This window comes from Agelaius tricolor, unplaced genomic scaffold, assembly GCF_023055355.1.
Source record: "Agelaius tricolor isolate 1412-34295 unplaced genomic scaffold, bAgeTri1.0.p SCAF_6, whole genome shotgun sequence".
NCBI classification, from domain to species: Eukaryota; Metazoa; Chordata; class Aves; order Passeriformes; family Icteridae; genus Agelaius; species Agelaius tricolor.
This window is the reverse complement of record NW_027269266.1, coordinates 6,785,221-6,807,578: the sequence shown is the minus strand read 5'-3', so window position 1 is coordinate 6,807,578 and position 22,358 is coordinate 6,785,221. Positions and strand designations below refer to the sequence as shown.

The 22,358-nt window shown below is 39.8% G+C and overlaps 1 protein-coding gene across 1 annotated transcript in view; it reads left to right on the top strand.

Annotated features, from left to right (window-relative positions):
* Window positions 1-21,827, top strand: part of PTPRN2 (protein tyrosine phosphatase receptor type N2) — a 635,322-nt gene extending 613,495 nt beyond the window's left edge. The window contains exons 22-23 of the mRNA XM_071428608.1: window positions 12,398-12,471; window positions 17,159-21,827. Coding sequence (XP_071284709.1) covers window positions 12,398-12,471; window positions 17,159-17,230 — 146 coding nt within the window. The 3' untranslated portion in view covers window positions 17,231-21,827. The remainder of the gene's footprint in view (window positions 1-12,397; window positions 12,472-17,158) is intronic.
* Window positions 21,828-22,358: the final 531 nt, after the last annotated feature.

The following is a 22,358-nucleotide window of genomic DNA, read 5'->3' as shown; positions in this document are numbered from 1 at the left end:
AAATAAATACAGAAAATGATAATGGATTGTTTTTGTAGATAACAGTACTTGCTGGATTTTTCATAGAGACTGTTTCTCTGAGGCTGATTTCTGCTGAGAATTTCAACGTTCTTGATGTATTTACAAGTTTTATCCTTTGTTAGTAGGGATGATAAGATGATTTAGATTTAGTCTACTTGATATTTCTTCCTCATCTCAAACTCACAGTAATGCTGAGCTGATCAGATTTCTTTTATTTTTTGTGTGATCTAGAGAAAAGTTGAGAATTTTCTCATTTCATGTCTTTCCCGCAGGCTTATTGTAGTGACTAAAAGTGTGATATATTGCAAGACATTTTTATTGAGTGTTTTTGGCACACAAATACACACACACAAAAAAAAAAAAAAAAAAAAAAAGAGAGAGATTATGAGTCTTCCCACTTTCATTTTTCTGAACTGTGAGGCTTGGATAGTGTGGATAATAGTTTGATTTTTAGATAATTCATCCAGCCAGCAGCTGCTTAGGGTTTGCTGACCATCCATTTTCTTGTGTTTGAACTAGCTGAAATGAGATGAGTCAAAGGGAAGGCAAATATGAATTTTAAAATCCTTTTCAAGTATTGATTTCCAAATTCTAAAACCCAGCAAAAAAGATTCGATTTAGCAAAGCCGAACCAACGGTTTATTCTCCTGCATTCAAAAGCTTGGATTATAATTGATGAGCACACACACTCTGGCCAGGGCTGGCTCTGGAGGTTATCTCCCCAAGTCCTTTCCTTGCCCCTGCTACCCTATTGTCTGAGGGTCTTGTGAGTCAGCTCCTGAGCAGATGCAGTTTATACCGTGACATTTTAAGGCAAAACAAAAGATTCCTTAATTCGCCTTCTGACTCATCGTGATCAAATGATTTGGGCTAATCTGAACCCTTGCTGAGGTTTTGCTTATCTGCTGTTTGGATTTAACAATCATAATGAAGTTGTGGGGTTAGCTCCTCTCTGAAAGGATTTTATGAAAGGAAATGCTTGCCCATACTCGTGTTAAAATGGATTCAATCTGCTTATTTTTGAGTCCTTATGCAAAGTCTGAGAAAATTCTATTGTTCTGTTGTTCTGATACAAGTCTAGAGCTGACTGTTTCTGACATGCTTTTGGTGAATGAGGGAATATTTCCTCAGCCCAGCATCAAGCTTCTCCCATGAAAACAAAATTTAACATGCTGCTTTCCTTCAGAGTTTGAGAGAATATATAGTGTAAATGGAAGATTTCTTTTTTTTCCTTTTTTTTTAAGGTAATAATAGTTAGAGAGTCAAAAAGTGGGATTAGAAATAGGTGGTATTCTGGAAAAAAAATTACAGCAGAAAAATTCAGGACATAAAAATGTAATTGTTTTCAGGGTCTAAGTTTGAATTAATTACATGGCTGGTCTTTGAGATTTGGGTGAGACAGATTATTATCTCTAGGAACACAGAAGAAAAAAGCACAGAGCCAAAAGATTGGGGTTTGTTTTGTTTACTGTTGTGCTGTCCACAAGACTGCCTCAGTTCTCAGCAGCAGTGATGCCAGCCATGTAAATCTGAAATGCTGCTGTTTCAATTTCCAAAGGAAGTTGCTCGTGTCCATGTAAACATATCGTATGTTATAAGGCTGGTTTTTCCAATGAGCTGCATTTATGTATTGTAACTTTTATGTAATGAGTTACCCTGGAAACACAATTAGGCAAATAGTGCTCGTTCTTGCAGCCTTTCCCAGCAGATAATTAATCACTGTGAGAGCTGGGCCCCCAGCTACATGCACAAGTGTATAGGGAATGTATAGGATAGTTTTTCACGGTCCAGCCTGAGGTGCTCAGCAAACTCTTTCTATTTAGAAAAAGCTGTTTAAAATAGTGTTTATTTCCTGTGAAAAACACATTTGGACATCCGATGCTTTAAAGCTTTTTGCATGTTATTGCCTGTATGTAGTCATCGATTAATACTTCATAAAAAGAAGATTAAAATGTAGCATGTTCTACAAGCTTCTGTTCTGAAATGAATTAGTGCCCATGGGGAAGGTGTTCTTGGTTGATGTTTCCCACTGTATGTTGTATGGTCTGCATTTTTAGGTGGTTTCCTTTACAGAATATAAAGATTTCAAGCAAAAAGCAAACATGATATTGATACAATTTCTTGAGCGCATATATATATATATATATATATATATATATATATATATATATAATTAATTGGTCAGGGATTACCCTAAAAGAGCCATATTTCTTGATTTACTTGCTATTCTGAGGATTTTATTGGAAACTACTTGGGAGTAGGGAAAGTTATGGTAGAAAGCAATCCTAATTATCCAGGGTTAGGGGCAAATGAATTGTGAAGAAAGACTGATCAGGCATGGGCTATTCCCTGGGAGAGGGAGCACGAAGGGGGGTCCCCATAGAGTGCTGGAAGACCCTGAAAGAAATGTATTGATGTCAGTAAGCAGCTTGAGATAGTGACTAATTTGAAAACAAGAGGTCATTGACTGAAACTAAGGAGGAGACAAGCAGATAAGGAATTTGTGTGGCGTTTTTCCCACCATGGGTAGGTTAGGATATGGAAAAGTGAAAAAGCTGGGTCATAGAAGTACTGTGCTGCTGCTTTGAAAGCAGCTGGGCACATGTTTGGAAAAGGAAGTTTATATACAGAGAGTAAAACCATTTCTTTTTCAGTAGCTAATCTCATGCAGCAGAGGAGTGTTCAATTGACCAGTGGTGGTCTTCTGGCTGTAAAGGGTACAATTTGGTGGCTAAAGCGTGGTTATTCCTCAGTTTCTAGAGCTGGACCAGTTTAGTCACTTTTAAGGATAAACTCTGTTTAAAGAGTGAATCCATAACAGTTGCATCTTTTATTCAGGTCACTCCATGTACTGTCTTGTGAGAGCTTTACCACCTACGTGCAACGTAAAATGAATCTAATGTAAAATGTAGTTCTTACAATTTAATAGATTTATGTAGGCGAGCTGCTTCTGTGTCTCCTGGAAAGAAAATGCATATTTTCCAAAGGGGGCTTCAAGATTTTTTTTAAGGCCAAGTGAGACATTCTCATAAATGTCATTTTTGCAATAAGCATCTTAACTTTGTTCGTGTTTGATTCATCACATGGAGATCAACTGCCTTTCAGGTAATATACCAAGAGCTTCTGGAAGAGATACTAAAAGCAGCAAATTGTGTAAAACTCCATGGGAGCTGATCCTAGGCAACATCTATTAGCAGGAAGTAACAGCACATTCACAATTGTTGCTCTGTATGTGCTTTGTGTATGTGTGTGTGTCTGCACATGCACATGTAAGTTGAATTTAGATGCATGCACTGGTATTTTCTACAGTGACAATAGGTGATTATGGCATATTTTACCCCATATGGAATAAAACACATTAGCATCCATTTCTATAGCAGTTCTTATGTAGTAATTTAGGCATATTCATTTTACTTTTAACTTCTGGAGAGGGTGGAGGAAATCTAATTGTAAAAGAGAAACAATTCCTATTGTGTGTAGAATGTGATGTGACAATTCTCACACACAGTGGAAGTGAGGAAGGATTGGTCCTCAAATTAGCATCCATTTGCATTCAGTTACAGTGAGTGGTTTCTGCATGTTTTTTTCTGCATTGACAAAGGATATTAACTTAAAAACTGACATGTCAGCAGTGAATTTCTATCCCTGCAAGGCTGTTAAAATCAGTGTAAAACTTAGAACCATTATTTTCCTGTATCATTTTTTAAAATATTAGATTGTGCCTATGTCTTCCATCTGCAGTGTCACCTTCCTTTGGATTGTGTACTGACAAAGCCATATCACATTTGTACATTTATTACATGCAATCTTAAAGTAATAATACAAAATGTGTAAACAGTTGCACATTATGTAATGCATATATGTAATGTATACTCTATGTGCATGACTGTCACAATAATTTTAATTACTTCACTTTTATTACTTTAAGCACTCCCTTCTCCACTTACATGCTTGCTTTGCCCATTGGCTACTTTTGTTGAAGTTGTTTTGGTTTGGTTTTCTTTTTAATAAAGGTAATGAATTTTTAATTTGGGTTGTTAGGTGCATAGAAGCACAAACATATTTTGTCTGAAATTACAGACAGTTCACTGACTCAGGCATAGGCTGGGTCCATCCCTAGCTACACACACATGCACACAGATTTTCTTCATCTCAGAGAGTGAATAAGCTTATAATGAAAATGCCAACCTGAATACATTAATCTTTTTTGTTATCTTTAAAAGTGTACCCCTCGCTAGGATTTCGCTGACGCTTTTCTCTTTCCACGAAAAGTGTCAAATGATCCTCCTGGCCAAGAGCAGAGCTACAGCAGCAGACATCTGGATAGCTACAAATGAAAATTGCTTTTATTTTTGTAGTTTCTGCTGATGGTCAGGCCTCTTTTTTATCTCTAATACTTACAAGCATTTTTTATTTGGTGGGCACTTAGACAATGCAAGTTGAAGGAAGAAAATACTCTCTTTGCAGCAGAGCACTTTACAAACAGCAGTTACTCATAGGACACATTTTTCACTTCCATGGCCTTCACTATACTGCTGTACTGCTATACACTATACACTATACTTCACTGTACTGCTGGTTTATCTTTTCATTGTGGTTCCATGTTGCCTTTTTTCTGTCATTTCCCACAAAATCACCAATGTGGAGGTAAGGGAAATTAGGGAAGGCTACAGACACAAAGCACAGACCTTAAACACTGTAAGCTTTAGCAGATTCTAGCATTTGTGAGGCCAGAAGTGAAGAGAAGAAACTCAGCTCTTTTCAGCCCAGGTTCATTCCAGCTAACTTTAGGCACATAAAACATCCAGTGTTAAGCATCTCACCTAACCTAGTTGTCTGGGTCTCCTCTGTCATCGAGGAGAACGATACACACCTCTGGAGGATAATTCTCAGGCAAATTAATTGCCCATCAGAGCTTACCCTCTCTCTCTTAGCTGTTGAGAGAGGAGATGACTAACTCCAATTCCAACTTCAAGGATGGCTGGAGTAGATGAGATGAGGTTGGGCCTTTGAGACTAAGCTAGTTAGTAAATATTACTGGTTTGCTATTAAAACTAATGGTCAGTGAAGAAGTGGTGTTACACTCCCCCTAGTTATGACCCTTTTCTCTTTAATCAGATTGAGTTTGCCCCTCATATGGTGTGATTAAATGTTTTGCTGCAACATTAAGTACTCAATGGGGCAAACACTTGCTGGGGCAGCTACATGAGCCTTCCTTTAGAAGCTCTCAGTGGGAAGCTGGAGGCATGTAGGGCTTTAGGAGATTTGCAAATCTTCAGCATATCTGTGCTATGTCCAGCTACATTAGACATTGGAAACAGCATGGCTGTGACAGTGTGCTAGTCCATGAGTTCTGATTTACCCTCCTAACTCCCCAGAGAGCCCACTTCTACCTCTATACACTATGGCAGACAGAAGTGTAGATGGGTAGGTTTGTGTATTAGGCTCCTCACAGACTTGTATCGATTCACTCTCTGTCCCTTGGTCTCCATAGTTCACCATCCCCTTGCTGTGGCAAAGCTGAATGCAGAAAAGGGCCAGAAAATACAGAATCAAAGAAAGCCTCTTTGTCAGTCTTCAGATGGGGAGGGGAGGAAGGCAGCCTGAGGCCGCTGCGCGCGTTTGCTCTGACGGTGACGTGCCACTTTAGACATGAGTCATGCAGCCATCACCCAAACATGACAAACACTTGTGCTCTTCCTAAACACAGGCACACTGTGCTGAGACAGCTTAGTGTCCTCACTGGCACTGTGTGGTTTCCCCTTATTTTCTTTCTCAAGTGTATTTCTGCTGTTTCACGTTATTACACGTGCATCTTCCGGCTGCCTGGGAATACTGAGCCGTGCAGGATCCGAGGCTAAAGGCTGTGATCAGCAGCATCCTGCAAACACTAATTGGCTCTTTTTCAGCTTCTAGCAACAGCAGCATGAAGAAGTGTAGTAGGGACTGTTCCTTCAAGATTTTAACAAGCAAGGTAAAATCTTAGCTAACAAGTCCCTTTGCCCTTCAAGGCCTAATTCAAAATCTATACAATATAATAAATATAAAAAGATGCATTAGGCAGGTAATATCTGACTAGAATGAAGCTGGATACTTTCTGCTACAAAAAGAAGGGTGTTTGACAGGTCATTTCTGTATTCCTCTTAGTACTCCATTTTTTTCTGTTGGGATAAATGCTTATTCCCACACTGATCATCATAATTTCCTGAAGGAGAAATGCTAAAGGTGCTAATAATCCCCCTTTACAGCTGCTCAGCACAACTCCTACCTCATATATTCAGTATTGGGATCACTTTATGGTCAAGGAGAACAGAAAGAGAGCTGAGAAAGGTGCAAAAGGTATTGGGAAAAAAAAAAAAAAAAAAGATCTATCTAGGTCTTCACCTCTCTAGTGTCCAAGTACCTTATAATCATTAATGGATTTGCTTTCATAACAACTCATTAGGTAGGGGGAAAAAGGGTTCATTTTATAAATGATGGTGTGAAACATAGGGTGAATTTAATGATTTAGCCCAAGTGGCTAAATCATTTAGCGGGAAGTCAAAATCTCAGTCTGCAAGAGAACTGAAATCTATCTAAACATAGCCCCTAATGACCAAGCCATCCTTTAGGAATCACAGTAACAAATTTATAGCCATTCTACAGAGTTATATCTTTTTGAGGTATATCTGGAAGTTTTTCCCAACTAGAAAAATCCTTTTTAATTTAATATTTATGAACAAAATGTATTTGTGAAACATTCACAAAGAACATTCCTCAGTTCGGGCTATTTAAAAGGAAACCCCCCACAAATAAGTGCTTTGATGAAGTATTTAAACATCATTTTATTTTTATAAATACACAGGAAATTCAGAGCATCTAGAATCTAAAATATTCCTTTTAAGACAGAGCTTTAATATAAAATTCTATCAGTCTCACAGAATCTACACTGCACTTTTCATTAGTACTGAATAAAATAGAACATTTGACTTTGCTTTCAGTGTATGTTGAAGCCTACTACATAAAAATCTCAAAGATCACCTTAATTAGGCTAAAATTTCTCATGCATTTATGTAAAAATGGTGATTGTTCTTATAACTGAAAAAAAAAACCAACCCAGCACATTTTCAGATACACAAACTCTATAGTTTGCTGAACCTGAAAAAAACTTTTTAATGACATGCTTCATTTTTTCTTCCCAGCTGATCCATTTAAAGATGTTACTCCTCTTGACAAACATTGTCATATTCCTGTGCCATCACAGTGACAGCAGTGCTGCTACAATGTGGAAGGGACCATCCTCCACACAGTGTTTCTCACGTGTCTTGTGCTTAGCAAAATAGGACCCCTGCCATGTCTAGGGGAATGAGAAGAGAGGGAAGCTTCCATTATTATAGTCATAAAACTAACATTAGGTAATTCAGGGTGATTTTAAATACTGTGAGCTGCTGGTCACCTCATGGAGCCTATTGCAGCAGAATTAGGCTGGGTCGTTATTTATTGCATAGAAAAGAAAGAAAAGGGGAATTTCCCCATGTTTTTATGACATGCTGGATCCTGCACTTACACAGGACAAACACTTTAACCCCTTGAGATCTGCTAATCAGGAGCAGCAGCTGTTCAGTGCCAGCGTGCATCCAGCATTCGTGCTTGCGGGGAGAGAAAGGCTTGCAGAGGATGTGACCCTAAACTTCAGAAACCTCTTCTCTCCTTGGGGGCAAAATATCATTCAGCTTGCATCTTCTCCTGTTTTCTTTTAGTTTATCCAGTTAATGTTCCTGATGTGGGTTGTTGTGCACTCACTGTGAATGCTTCAAGCCTTTAGGAAGATGATAGTTAATTACTGAAGTTAAAATCTGGCTTGCACTGGTGTGCAAGTGCTTTCAGAGGTATTTACTCAGCCAGCTCACTGAGCTGCTAGGGGCAGGGGAAGGCTGGAAGTATCTGGCTCACAGTGAATTACTGCAAATGTATGTTCTGGTAAAAAAAAAAATAGCACAATGCACAGTCATTTTTCCCAATACCGTTGGTACAATATTAGCTCAGTCTCACACTAAGTTACATTTGTATGTTCATTTAAAACAAGCAATGAAATCCATTGTGGAAAAGCCTGTCACAAACACAACCCAAATTTATTTCCTGCAAAGTAAAATACAGTCAAAAGGTGAAAAGGGAGTTCTTAATTGTTTAAATGCTTCTTCTTTTATCCTTCTCTTTAGCTTTTGAAACCAGTGGCAGACAGATATATGTTGGTGGGAAGAAAAGATAGAAAATATTGTATTTTTGACATATTTTGTTTTCTTTTCCAAATGTCACTTGCTCTCCAGCCTAGTATTTGTAACCCTTCCTGTAGACTATTTGTTGTATGACAATAAATTGGCATGTGCATCTATTACTGGACTTAATAGTTTAGAAGCCTAAGCAAAACACTTCCAATAATTGGATATCATTGGAATCAGTGGATCAAGCTCTTCTAGCTTTTGCTCTAAACCACTGCATCAAATTTAGTTTGTGTGGGTTTTCCAGATAAGCAATGTTTCAAATGCCTTAGCAGTGTGTGGATATTTTGCAGCCATCTCAGTAAGAGCATGATTTGACCCTAATGTCCTTAGATGCAATATTCCTGTTTCCCAATGTCATGTAGCATATGCTGTATTTTTTGTCACCTGAACTGGCTCAAAAGCATAAATAAATTGTTATTGGGTACTGTAGAATCTAATGCCATATTGTCATACTCTCAGATGAAAGAGAAAGCCTCAGCATGGCAAAGAAAGTGTTGAATTTGTGTCAGATTTCAGCAAAATAATTCCAAAGAGAGTTGAAAGTTCATGCTGCACTTAAACACTGAGCTCTTCTCACCTGTGAAGGCAGGTTGAGTTCAGATCTGCCTTTGTGCCTTGAAAATCTCTTCCTTTGTCTGTGTCTGAAAGACAGAAAATTTTTTACAGACTATTGCCCACGCCAGTGGTAGTGAGCTGAATTTACATAATCCAGCAGCAGAGTATCCTAAGCTTGAATAGAAAAAAGCCCTCATCACAAAATGAGATTTAATAGAGGACTAGCAATATATATTTAAACACATTTGTTTTAGCCACAATAAGGGAATAGATGCAGAACATGTAGATGCAGAGGAGGAAGAGAGGCTTACACATGCAGAGAGAGAACAAGTCATGCTGGCTTTTTCCTATGCCATTGATTTCATCTCCTGTACTGTGAATTTTCTTGTTCCAAGGTGTTTTTCTTCTGAAACAGTGTCCTGTCTTTGCAGCACTAAGTTTCATTGATCAGTCTCTCCAGGCACTTACATATTTCCCATCACCATAGTATCCAAGGCATTCAGAGGTGGAAAAAAATGGTGTAGCAAACCAATCCCTGTCTCTGCTTTGGATTGCCTCTAATCCAATGGCATCTCAACAAGACACTTGATTTGCTCTGCTTTTCCTTAAAATTACCCATGGCTGAGGACATCTGAAATGCTTTTGGGTGAGCTGCTGATCACAACACCTGGGCTAGGGACACCAGTGAGTAAAAACTGATGTTTTAGGGACTTTACTGGCAAAACACTTCAGAACAAGCTTGCCATTAAGCACACCAGCCCACTAGGACTGTTCTTATGTTCCAGTGCATGCTGATGCTTTGGTGTTTTGCTAAATCAGGATTTTTTAATCGAATGTTGTTCATACTATTAGTCATGTCATTCCCTTAATGATGATAAAAAAGCAAACATCAGTTCACTAGTAAATGCTGCAGTCTGCATCACAGAAATGGAGGAATTAACTCTTTCAAAGGTAAACTCAGAAGCCTGTCTGGCCACTAAAGAGTGTAACAATGTCTTGTCATAAACCTTTTCTCTTTCTGTTCTGAGGGTTGAGTATTTTCAAATACAGATCATCCCTCAGTGATGGGGGGACAGAGATGTTACAGTCATGGGTATTGAGCCTGCCAGCTGCAGTGGGAGGATCTCTGGGTTCATCCTTGCAGCACACACCTGGGAAGCTCAGAACTGTGGACAGCCTTGTCCGTGGATAGCAGGGTCTTAAATATTTCTCATATCCTAATTTCTGAAAGGAGAATTCCTCTTACTTTGAACCAAGGTGCTACTGGAAGTTTTTGTTTCCTGGAAATAAAATGAGGCTACAAGTGAGGCTGTAAAGCATATGCAGTACTCACATAGCTCTGCTTCCATCCGCAGCTGTGATGGAACAGGAAAATCCCATCTAATTGCACGTGTATGTGTGTGAGAGAGATTAAACACTGAAGAGAGCTACTGTGTTTTACCAGTGTTAGGGTTTGTGAAGAGGGTACCTTTAGTGATGCTTTCCAGATGAATTGCCACTGCAAAACTTGCAATAGATTTAAGGTATAATTACTGTCAGTGTTATCAGACTTTACAGTGTATGTAAGTATTGCTTTGCTCTGTTGTAAGGAGATTTGGGAGTTTTTAATTTTCAAATAAAACCTTCTATTTTTTTTCAAAGCTCATCCCTGTAAATCCTGGGGAGGGGTGGTGAGCAAAAGGCATGCAATGCCCCAACCCATGGTAATTAGCAAAACTGTCTGCAAGACACCATTTCTATGTTGTCACTATTATATTTACTGAAAGAATTAATTCATTTTCTAATACAGCTGAAGAACACATTTTCATTTATTTGAAGAACATATTCCAAATAAATTATTCTTGTAGAGTTGTTGCTATTTTTAAATGTAATTTCATAATTTTTATCAAGGAAACCAAATTAAATCATTCACTATTCATTGCTATTCTGAATTTTTTTAAAAGATGGTGCTGAGATGTAAAGTTGAGTTGGGTAAATGAGGAGGTGCATTATGTTTGCATTGATATGAACCCAACTATGGGTAGACAAGCCCTTAAATTACAAGAGTTTTAGGAGGAGTGGTAAGTGTTGGGTCCAATTCTCCAAATCCAGTTCTGGGAACTCAACAAGTATGTGTTCTAGATGTGTACAAGTTACATTGCAGCAGCAGTCCTCTAGGTGCATGGCCCACAGGTTGGCCACTGAGACCCCTGTGAATATTTGGGGATATTTAAATACCTCCAGAAGGAAGTCCCAGATTGGTAGAGGGTGGCTCAGGAAATGTATAGGACCAGGCAACTGGAAGCAGTTGACAAATTTTCTTCAGAGCCCATCACTGAGTATCCCTTAAAACAGAGCAGATTCCAGAATTGTGGCCAATCCCCGCCCTTGATAAACCATCCAATGACAAAAGGGAATGTACAGAAAAGGAGAGAAGACCTGAGGTCAACACGTTTCCAAGCTCCTGTAGCTGTGGGCCCACATCAGGCCTAGGAGAATGAGCAGCCAGCCAGGGCAGTAGGGCACAGGGGAGCAGGGATGGAGTGGTTACACTTGCATTGGGATGACCCTCTGCCCATCTGCCTGGTGCTTTGCTACCATGAGATGTTCTTGCAAGGTGCAGAAGGGAGCAGATACAAGAAAGCCAAATTCTTCTGCATGGGAAGTTTTCACCTCAAAGGATTTCCAGCCAGGCTTCCATTCTGGAAGCTCATACAGGAAGGACCAAAATCCTGATTCCCCCTCAATCCCTTCCTAAAACATCAGATTAGGCGCTTAAGGAAAATGAGAAGGGTGGGGTCTTGAAATATCAGTCACTGGAGGAAATTGAGGAGGAAATCAGCATCTCCCTGTCCCCTTCAGTCCTCTAATCTTTGTGGATTATAAGAAAGGGAAGAGGCTCAAGGACTTGCTTTGATCTCCATAGTTCCTGTATGGAAATAAAGCTCCTCCATGTGTGTGGGGCAGGGAGCCAGTCCCAGCCAGGCTGTCTGTGCCTGGTTCACCTGCCCTGCTGCTGCCCATGGCTACAGGGCAGCTGTGTCCTGACACCCAGAGTGGCACCTAAAGAAAATGCCACAGACTGGCCAAGTGATCACACAGCAAGGTGGTCTGACAGGTCCTGAACTAGGAGGCCACAGACAGGTTTTCTGGATGTCAGCTGCAGGTGACAAAAGGTCACCTAAATCTTGTTTTTACAGCATTAATCTTTGTGTGGTTCAGGCCCTTAATTCAGTGCATACTCTTAGAAGTGACAAAGGAGATGCTCAGTTGCTCTGTCATGCATTGCCATGACAGACCCTCAGGTTCCACAAAATATATTCTGCTCTGGTGCAGAGATATTTTTAAGAATTTGTTTTTCTCTGGCTTCTCTTGAATTAATGTTAGTAAAAGGTGCCCCAACCTCTTATTTTTCTATATGAAGACAAAAATTGCAGCTGCCTGCCAAGTCTGCTGAGAGATGGATGTAATAATTTTCAATTGGACTGTTAGCCCAAAGGGAACCCGATAGCAAGAGATTGACAGATGCAGCATGGATTATCTTGTGCTCTGAACTCAGCCCAATTTGTGGTTTGTTGCAGGTGCTAAAGAGATTGATATTGCTGCTACCCTGGAGCACTTGAGGGACCAGAGACCAGGCATGGTCCAGACAAAGGTACTGTCAATAAATCCACTGGGATTTTAAATACATTAAAGGTCTTTCACAGTAGTTGTTTTCCTGACAGAAGAGAAAGGGTATGACCTAATTTAACGCAGGTCGCTTGCTGATTACTCTGTTTGGCTCCCTACCAACTGAGGTTTATTTATGCTGAAGATTTATCTAGGTTACTTTCTTTGGTGTTTACTGTTCTTTCTTGTAACATCTCCAGCATCTATCTTGATTACCATATATGAAGGGCAGTCAAGACAACAATCTATAGCCTGCTAAAGAAAATGTGCATTTGAAAGAACGTTCTTGCTTTCATCCTGAACTATGGATTATTTTCTTAGAGTATCTGTGCTTAACTGTGCTTGTAATATTTTTTTAAAGCTTCTGCTCATTAAAGAGAATGTAACTGCTGCATTTGATATTTTTTTTCTGAAAAAAAAAAGAAGTTTTGAATTAAAGGAAATAAAGTTTTGCAGGGAATCAAGTAATTTTTAGTATCTTTGAATGAAGGAGCTTGCATCAGCCTTTATGGATGTAACATGGCAACTATATTTTTACACTTTGGTGAGATGAATGCCTTACTCTCAAATTCCTGTCAGTTGTAATAGTTTTGACATTTTTCTACAATGTAAAACTTTTAAACACAGTAGCTGATGGTGCAATTCTAGTCCCTTAAATTAGAAATGAAGCTTTCTGTTATTAACAATTCCAGTGATGTATGGAATGATATTGTGGGATATGTGCTGCAAGTTAAGAGCTGCAAATATGACAATAAAAAAAACTCTTTCATGGTATGAAGTTGAAATAAATCTGTTTATGGCCTTTTAAAATATCAAATGATAGTTATAGCCCCAAACTGAGCAACAGGAGCAATGTGACAGCACTGTGTCTTGGCCAGGCTGGAACTGATAGGAAATTCTGCAGTGTTTAGGGAGTTGAAATTGCTGAGGGGCAAAGGTGAAATAAATTTGTGCTGCAGGAATCATTGGTTCATAATTTTTCCTGAATCTCTTCCCAATTATGTTATTTCCCACTAATATTAGGGGGAAATACTGCTGAAGAACAGCTTGTGGAATCTTAATTATTATTTACCAATTAAGTAAATGTGTGAAAAATAAAGATGAGCCAGTCAAAACTAACTAATCTTTATCTGCAAGGAAGACATAAAATTGCACAAGTCTTTCTTCTGCTATGATTATTCCAACTGGAACAAAAGACAAATAGCACACAGTATCCAGTGTCATATATATTTACTCTGAGGTAAGATGCAAATCCTGGACTACTCTGCAAATGCATTCAAAATATGTTGCAGCTCTGTGGCAACATAGAGCTCAGATTCCAGTTTCCTTTTCAGGGCAGAGAAATTATGGCTTGTTGCCTTCACAGAAGAAAAAACATCGCTCCAGAACCAAAGAATGAGGTTATGTGAACTTCTCCTCCTTAGCTCAGCAATAGTTACCTGAGTTCCATCAAAATCTCCCTCAAGACATGGTTTTTCCCTCCAAACATTTGTCCAGAAGAGCTTCAGAAAACAAATGTACCCTGTGTTTTCATCCAGGATGAAAAATTTTCTCAGGATATTGCTTATCTTTCCTCTTGCTCCTTCTTCCATCATTGTCATTTTCTCAAAACCACCCAAATCACTTATTCAAGCTAATGTCTTACAAATTATAAATATCTGGTTACATGCTAGCAATGCATGATCCCCAGAGAATTTTTCTGATGGATTTAAACAAACCCCTGTGCTTTCCCAACTGAATACAAATGAGGAATATTAGACTCTTGGAGTAATTTAAAACGATGGATTAAAAGTCAGGTTAGAAATGCCAATTACAGAATATCCCTAGGCAAAATAAACACCAACTTCCTTCAGCAATGTTATTTTGTTTCCAGCAGGCAGCGCTCCACCTTTCCAACAGGCATGGGAAAGATTTGTTTGCAGCATTTTGTCTTCTGGAAAGGATCTTTAATTCAGAAGCACTGTATATAATAAATTGTAATGAAATTATCATAACCACATTCTCCATTTCTGAGAAGCATATTGGAGGGTTTGTGGGTTTGTTGGATTTTTTTTTTTCAGGGGAATTGCAAAATAGAATTTATATGTCACATATGAAAGGAAAAAGTAATGAAGGAGGAAGTGCATTCTCTGTGATGGGAAAAAGATATATTTCTTATTTTTCCTGTCTCCTCTATCCTCTCACAATCTAGAATAGTAGATAGATTCCTTACTGTGTTTTATATGCTACATGAACTCACTTTGTTTTCCTGGGAATTTTTATCTGTAGACTTAATGAAACATAGCCATAGTTACTTTTTATTAAGTATATTCTATTTTTAGAACAGAATTTTTAGAATATACTTTTTATTAAGTCTATTCTATTTATTAAGTATATTCTTGTCACCTCTGTATTATAGGTAAACTGACACCACAGAATGTCTGCCCAGCTCTGTTTTCTGGGCAAAGCTAGATGTTAAAATTCATCTCCAGGCAGTCTTGTATATGCAAATAGAACGTGTGAATGGCAGTGTAGCTGTACAAAACAACAAACTGATCTCCTTTAAAAATTACTGACATTAATTTGCTCTAACTGCAGTTGTCCTAATGGAAAAGTGTGGAAGGTGTGGGAAGGCTTTTCCTGGGAGGGTGGTGCTGCACACCAGTGGAAGCTGCACTCCTTCCTTTCACCTGGGTGTGTTCTGCAGCAGCATGGAGGGGAAGAGCTCAGCTGGCCATCCCTGAGAGGCCATGGCCCCACACATCTCATGTCTGCTCTCCTGTCCCTTCCCTGCAGTCAGAGCTCTGGCTGTGCACATTACACTCTGTGAATAGTTTTGCCTCAGTCATTGTGGTCACAGTGCCTGTTGCTCAGTCCCTGGGTGAGGCAGACACTCTTCCTCAGGCTTTTTGAGCTGCTACAAGCACCCACTTTGGTTCTGCCCCAAAATGGCCCAAATTTGCCCTCTCTGACCCTGCTGCTCTCCAGCTTCTCTCACACTCATTGTGCTCCAGTTAAAATACAACTGATGCTCCTGGATGGCCCCCAGCATTCCCAGTGTTTCCTTTAATTGCAGAGCCCTTAGACAGTGCAGGGAGCCTTAGGCAATCATGCACACCATTTTCAGTGCCTGCTGAGGATGAGTCCTACTCTTTAGGGTGAATTGATGTCTGATTAAAAGCTGTTGGCTGCAGTCCAGCAAGTGTACATGGATGCCACTTTGACAGCACCAAGCAGACAGCAAAATTCTTGAATGGCAGTGTCGCTGAGAAATTATTCTGAGTTTTATTCTGCTTTTTCTGCTCTGGCACTGTGCCCATCATTGCTTCTCTGAAGCATCTCCACATGGGAGCTGACTGCAGTTGGTTAAGACAAGGCAGAGAAGACTGGCACTGGATTGCAGGAATTAAGAGTCAGCTGCCTTTCTGAACTTTGAGTTGTACATCTGTAGTTTATTCTTTCACCCTTCCTGTACATTTCTGCAGTAAAATGAAACACTGTGGAAAATTAATGTTATTGGTTCAGTGATCACTTTTGGAGGTGGCTGTGTTCTGTAACCATCCCACACAGCCCCTGGCAGCACCAACTGAGATGCCAGAGGTACAGATCTCCAGTTTTCTAATGGGAGACACAGCCAGTATCCCAGCAGTGATCTTGGGATGCTTTGCAGGGTGCATCTCAAACCTGCATCCTCAGAGTCGATTCCTCAGCAGCTCTCAACCCCAGCTGGCTTAAGCCTCTGGAGGACTTCCAGAAAATCCAGTAATTTCTCCACAGCCCTTATCTGGTGCCTTTGATTTGCCTATATTTTGAGAAAACTTTCCACTGGAAAGTTTCAAACTCCAAATCAGCCAGTCAGTTATTTCAGTAAGCTAAATTACAGAGAAAAAAATCACTTGCTTGGAAAATATAACACCTGTTAACCTTGAGGATTTGAAACTGCTTTGTCCTTCTGCAGGACTACACAGTTCAGGAGTGTGTCAGGGTTGCACTTAGAAGAAGTAGCTGTTCATGGCTGTGTCCTTCACACCTCTGCCAACCCAGCACAGAAGCTGGCAAATCATTTTGGTGTTGAGGTTACAGTAAATTAATAGCAGAGAAAAGCCTTCCCAAGTATGTCTTATGTAGGAGTAGTCTTAACAAAATTGAGTAATTTGTGAGTGTAGAAATGACATTAAAAAGAGAGGATTAAAAAGATCAATGACAGGTAAGCCAAAAACCAGATATTGTTCTATAAAATAGATATCAGGGGAGGAGATATTTATTTGAGATTCTTTCAACTAGAAACAGTCCCAAGAAAAGCCAAAGTCTGCTTTACAGCATCTCACTTACTTCATATTTCAATAATGTACTGAGTTCCCATCTCTATGGCAAAAGGAAATGGCTGGTGATCAGCTGCTCCCAAACCCTTCTGACCATGCAATGGCAATATATCATCATGTCCCAATAGCTTGGCTTCTGCCACTAACATTTTTCTCCATTAAAATGACTCCGGCTTCGAGATGCTGTCAAACATGTTATATGACATCAATAATCCAAGAACATTTTGTTCCTTTCCATTGCAGTGTACAGTTCATCCTGCATATTCATATTTTTAACAATGTCTTGAGGAGGTTCAGCTGCAGAACAGAGCACCAGGCTTTCTGGGAGTGTTTTGTTTTATTATTCAGGGTGTGCGTTTGTTCTCTCCGCAGGAGCAGTTTGAGTTTGCTCTGACAGCGGTGGCAGAGGAAGTGAATGCAATACTCAAGGCCCTTCCCCAGTGAGCAGCTCAGTCTCCTGAAGGTTCCTGCAGAAATCCATCCCTCGTTTTCCTCATCCTCAGTCCCTGTGAATGTTCTTGGAAACCGTGACCTGACCTTAACTGTGTATCTTCTGTTGTAACCACATAGTGATAGGGTCCTTACAAACTGCTTTAGCTGGTTAAAGTTCAACAGTTAAAATGTGCATTCTGTTTTTTTGGGGTTTAAACAAATTTTTAAAAGTACATCAAAGCCTCGGATTAAGTGACAGAACAATCCATCTAATTCCTCCTACATCCTCGAAGCCCTGAATGTCACACTTTGAAAGCACACATTCATGTTCTTAATAGCAAATATACAATATTGTGGGTAATTAGTGCAGTCAATATAGTCTCAGAAAACAGTGTTCTGTTATATTTTGTAACTTCTCAAAGGCTGAATAAGAGTGGGGGCCTAAAGAGGATGGTGATTGTTCCCATACAGTGCCAGGCTGGAGCATGAAACAGTGCTGTGGGTGTGAGCAAACACAGGTCCAGGCTCTGGCAAGGAGAGCTTGCACCTTCTCATGCCAGGCTTTGGCAAGCAAATGTGTTCTTAACTGTTGTTTACTTTTCAGCTTTGTGCCATGAGAGGAAGAAAGCTGAACTATGAGTAAAAGAGGCTTGCATGGTTGTTGCAACTGGGGAGAAAACATGTTGGTCACATTTACGGAAAGCCAGGGTATAATGAGCACAGCTCTGACCATGTACCTGGCACTGACAGCACAGAAAAGGAGAGCAGAGGCTCCCCTCAAGTGATGAGAAAGGTCCTGTCAGCAGTCAGGTAATTGTCTGGAGCTGTTATGGAAAGAGATTGTTGGTTTTATGGGATTACTGGGGAAGAAAATGGGATTCTCCTCTTTATACCTTTGCATTTCCCTCTGTAAAGCTCCGCTGTGCCATCCTTTTTAGCCAGGAAAGTGTATTTCTGTAAAAGCCTGGCTGAAGAAGAAATCTCCAATCTGCATTTTATGACTCTCATCGAGTTTGTCTGATCCAGGCATTTGTTGCAGCTCTCTGCAGAGGCTTTGCTCACTCCTTGTTCTGCAGGACACCTATTTGAACTGAGCATGAAGGGGTAAAGCAGCACAAAGATTGAATTTCAGAGATTCATGTGTTCTCAAAAGCCTAATACCTACTCTTGCAAAGTAATGCTAAAATATGTCTGTAAATGGTTTGGATATGCAATCTTGCTTCTGTGATTTCACGGGTTCAGTTGTGGCACTCTTCTAAAAGAATTTACATTATTGATAGAAAGTACTCTGATATGTTTGAATGAAGGGCCTGAGAGTAAAATTATTGAAGGTACCTAAGTGATCTAGGCTATTAATTTCATTTTCAAAAGTGAATATGTGGATGCTTTTTCATCTGCTATCCTACATCTCCATGATGTAAGAATCTGGGGTGCTTTTTTCCCAAAATCTTATGAGTATTGTGTGCTTGAAACCATATTAGGCTAATTGTTTAACTTCAACACTGGAAAATATATCATTGAATTTAATTTGGGAAGGGGAGCTTTCATAAACTTCTAATCAGTGAAATGTTAAAAATAACAGTATCACACAGTTTTGCTGGCACAGAGGTGATGAGCATCAGTCAAAATCAACCATGTTGCAATTTTGTGTTGTAGGTGTGGATATTGGTGATTTCTTCTTTTTAGCAATTAAAGAGGTCCTAAAAAAAAAAAAAAAAAAAAAAAAAAAAAAAAAAAAAGCAGAAGGCTTGTTACTTTTTGCCATACATTTTTGTATGCTTTACTTGATATATGCTGTTGCCTAATTTGTGCATCCCATTACTATAGCAGTGCAGAGCAGTTACTGCAGATGCCATCATCCTCTTAAGTACACATACTGTACATTAAGCCACATGTTTATTTTATGGCCTAAGCATTTTAGAGCTTTCCTAGCAATAACTAAAAAAACTAATGGAGTATAAATGAGAAAATTGCCTTTTTCATTTGATAATTTAGGTTTACCGGGATTCTTTTATTACTTTAGCTAACACAAAATTTCAGATCAGGGCAGATGAGATCAGTTTGAGCTGTATCAGCAAGTGTTTGAAGTAGATTTACTGTGAGCCACGTACTGCAGCTTTCTGAAAATACAGGTGTATGCAAACAAACTGTCCAAAGAATCAAAACTGGGGCATCCTAAGCCAAGCCCTCTGTCTGATTACTGGGTGGAATTATTTTCCAGTGTGAGATGCTGTGCCATCACCCACTGCCAATGGGCTAATGGTGTTTTACCACAGATTTCTGCCCTGGGATTCATTAGTGTTTGCCTCCTGACTGTCCCTGTGCGTACCACCAACATGACTGACGAGCCTTTCGTTGCACTTCAGGAATATTTTTTAATTGTTCTTTTGCAAATATTTGCATTTCATAATAACAATTTCAGGGTGATCCCTATTAATTCACAAGCAGCTGTGTGTGTGGGACTTCATGCTTCAGAGTTTATTTAGCGTAGATTAGAGGGCATTAATCTTCCCCAAGGCTAATGGGGCAGGAATGTATTGTTTTACTCATCCTTGTAGAGCAGTTTACACAACAGAAAGATGCAGTTTCACTCAGAGGGTTAGAGTATCTCCCACTGACTGTCATCGACAATCCTGTTATTTCAGCCATGTTTTGTACAGTTCTTCCACAAAGAGGTGCAAGGCTTATTCTGTTGACTGTAAACAACCACACAGAATATTTCATCTGTGCATAGCACACTGTTCACACCTCTCAATAAATGCCCTGCTTCTGGGGGTGATAATCTGCTGCAGGGTCAATTAGTGAAACGCAGGTTTCAGGTGCACCAGGGCAATCTAGAGGGATCTGACTATCCATTTCCCAGGAAGATGCCAAAGCCATGGATGAAGCCACAGAGATGGATTTGCCATGCAGGGCAGGTATTTATTTTCACTGCAGTTAACTTAATCCTTGTGATCTGGTGAAGGATGTTATTCAGGCCAACCCCCAGTCACTTGCACTAGATGTGGGATGCACCCCATGTTCACTGTCAGGTTGAGCTGAGCTTCTGCCTGAAGACCAGGATCACCTGAGAGCTCAAAGTCAAATGAGACCCACCACCCTTCTCTGTTCAATTTTCTGCTGATCTTTAGTAAACTCATTGCCATTGAAGCTGGGGCTGGTGCCTGACTTGGCCACAAACAGCATGTGTTCAATGTTGGACATGCTCACATTCTAGACAAATGGAGTGTACAGGTTCTGTTTGTGTGCTTGAATCCTTAAATGATATTTTGGGGGGCAACCTGCAGGAGGGCAATTTAACCCCACTGCTCCTTGCTGGAAAGAGAAATCCCTGTTTTCCCACAGGCAGCACACAGAGCTGCTGTCCCTGAGCAGGGACCTGACCAGAGCCCTGCTGATGCAGTCAGTGTGTCCAGACAGGAGGGACAGAAAGGTGGATGTCACCAGAGCTGGTATTTCACAGGAGTAAAAGCACAGTTGCTCTCTTCAGCCTTTGCCCTTGCCATGGCATGGGCTGGGACTTAGAGGAATGGAGAGGCAGGACAGCCCCATTCCCCAAATCCCAGATCCCTGAGGCTCATCCTGAGGCACAGGGCTGAACAACAGTGTGGGGTTTGCTGTTGGCTTCAGGTGTGACCTGTAACCATTGCTGTTGGCCACTCTCGTGGGACCTGCTGCAGCCCAGGTAACTCCCATCCCAGTGGAAGTCCTTGGCCAGGAATGAATTTCAGCAGAAAATCACAAATCCAAATCTCAATCCAGTAGCAAAACAAGCCAGATTATTTTTATAGAAGCTACTAAATGTTTAACACATTTCAAAATATTTTTAGAATCTACACCCATGACCTTGTCCCTGTCTCCAGCATGCATGCAGAACCAATCCCCATCCATTCCCAGGGGAATGACAGCTATAGTACCTGTAAGGAGTTCATGCTTTATTAGTCAAGTGGAACATTAATAAAACCTGGCCCACTTCATAATTTCCAGAATAGTCATTAATTAAAAAAACTGTTATTGGAACAGAAAACAAGTATTTGATTAGCTTTGTTACAGAACAATAGCTCTCCTCATTTTTATTCTGCATATTTTATTCTTTCTTTAGAAAATTCTCTTAAGAAGCATTTGAGATAATTCGCTTTTTAAAACTGTACAGTTTCTATGGTTTTGCTTTTTAAATGAGAGTACACTTTGTAGATTTGATTATTATATTTTTCTGTTAATATTACATTGGGCATTACAAAAGCATTCCCCACCACAGTGAAAAGAAAGTGATCCTGTTGGTTTATTGTAAAAGAAAAAAAAATAATTTAAAAAAAATTGCAGAGCTGTGGCATACTCAATCCAATTAGAGCATGACTCTTTACTACTTTTCATTTACCACATGAGAAAAAAAATAGTTACACCAGCAAGATTTCATTTGAAGCTGTTCATGCATGCTGTTTGTACTGTATTTGATGGCATAATATTGTTTTGTTTACAACCTTTTCTTTCTCGTCATTCTATTATATTCTTTATATGTATATAGTTAAAAAAAAAAAAGATTATACAAAGTATTTTGTTCTACCTCTGTAAAGATCTTACTTGTGAATAAAGTCACGTTGTCTGTGGAGTATGGTATTGTGAATACAGCATTAAAAGCTGGTGCTTTGCTTTTATTTGGGGGTGAGAGCAGTGCTGATGTCTCCTGCTGGAGGGGGGGGTCTGACTGTCCAAGGTGGGAGCAGGAGGCTCACAGGGAGGGGCACAAATGCCCTGCTGGTGGCTTGGGTATGCACATTTCATCTGCTCTGAAAAGAGATTGCTGCCAGCTCTGGCTCAGGTGTGTGGCCCTTAATACTGCACCTTACAGGACTTTGATTGAGATGGATTCCTGTGTTCAGGCCAAAAATGAAGCAAAAGAATCACAAAGTTACAGGGACCCTCCTTGTACTGCCAGGAAGTGGGGAAAAAATCACCTAGAGCCTGTGCCACAGAGTGTACAAGTTAATAAAGAAATTAAATGGAACCTGCCTTCAGGAAAATTAAAGGCAGGAAAATGTTTTGGGGAAGGCTGGTGGATCAGACCATCACAAAATGGCCAAGGATTTACAGTTTTAAAATAGTAGAAGTTCATAGGAGTATTTGAACAGATAATGGAAAC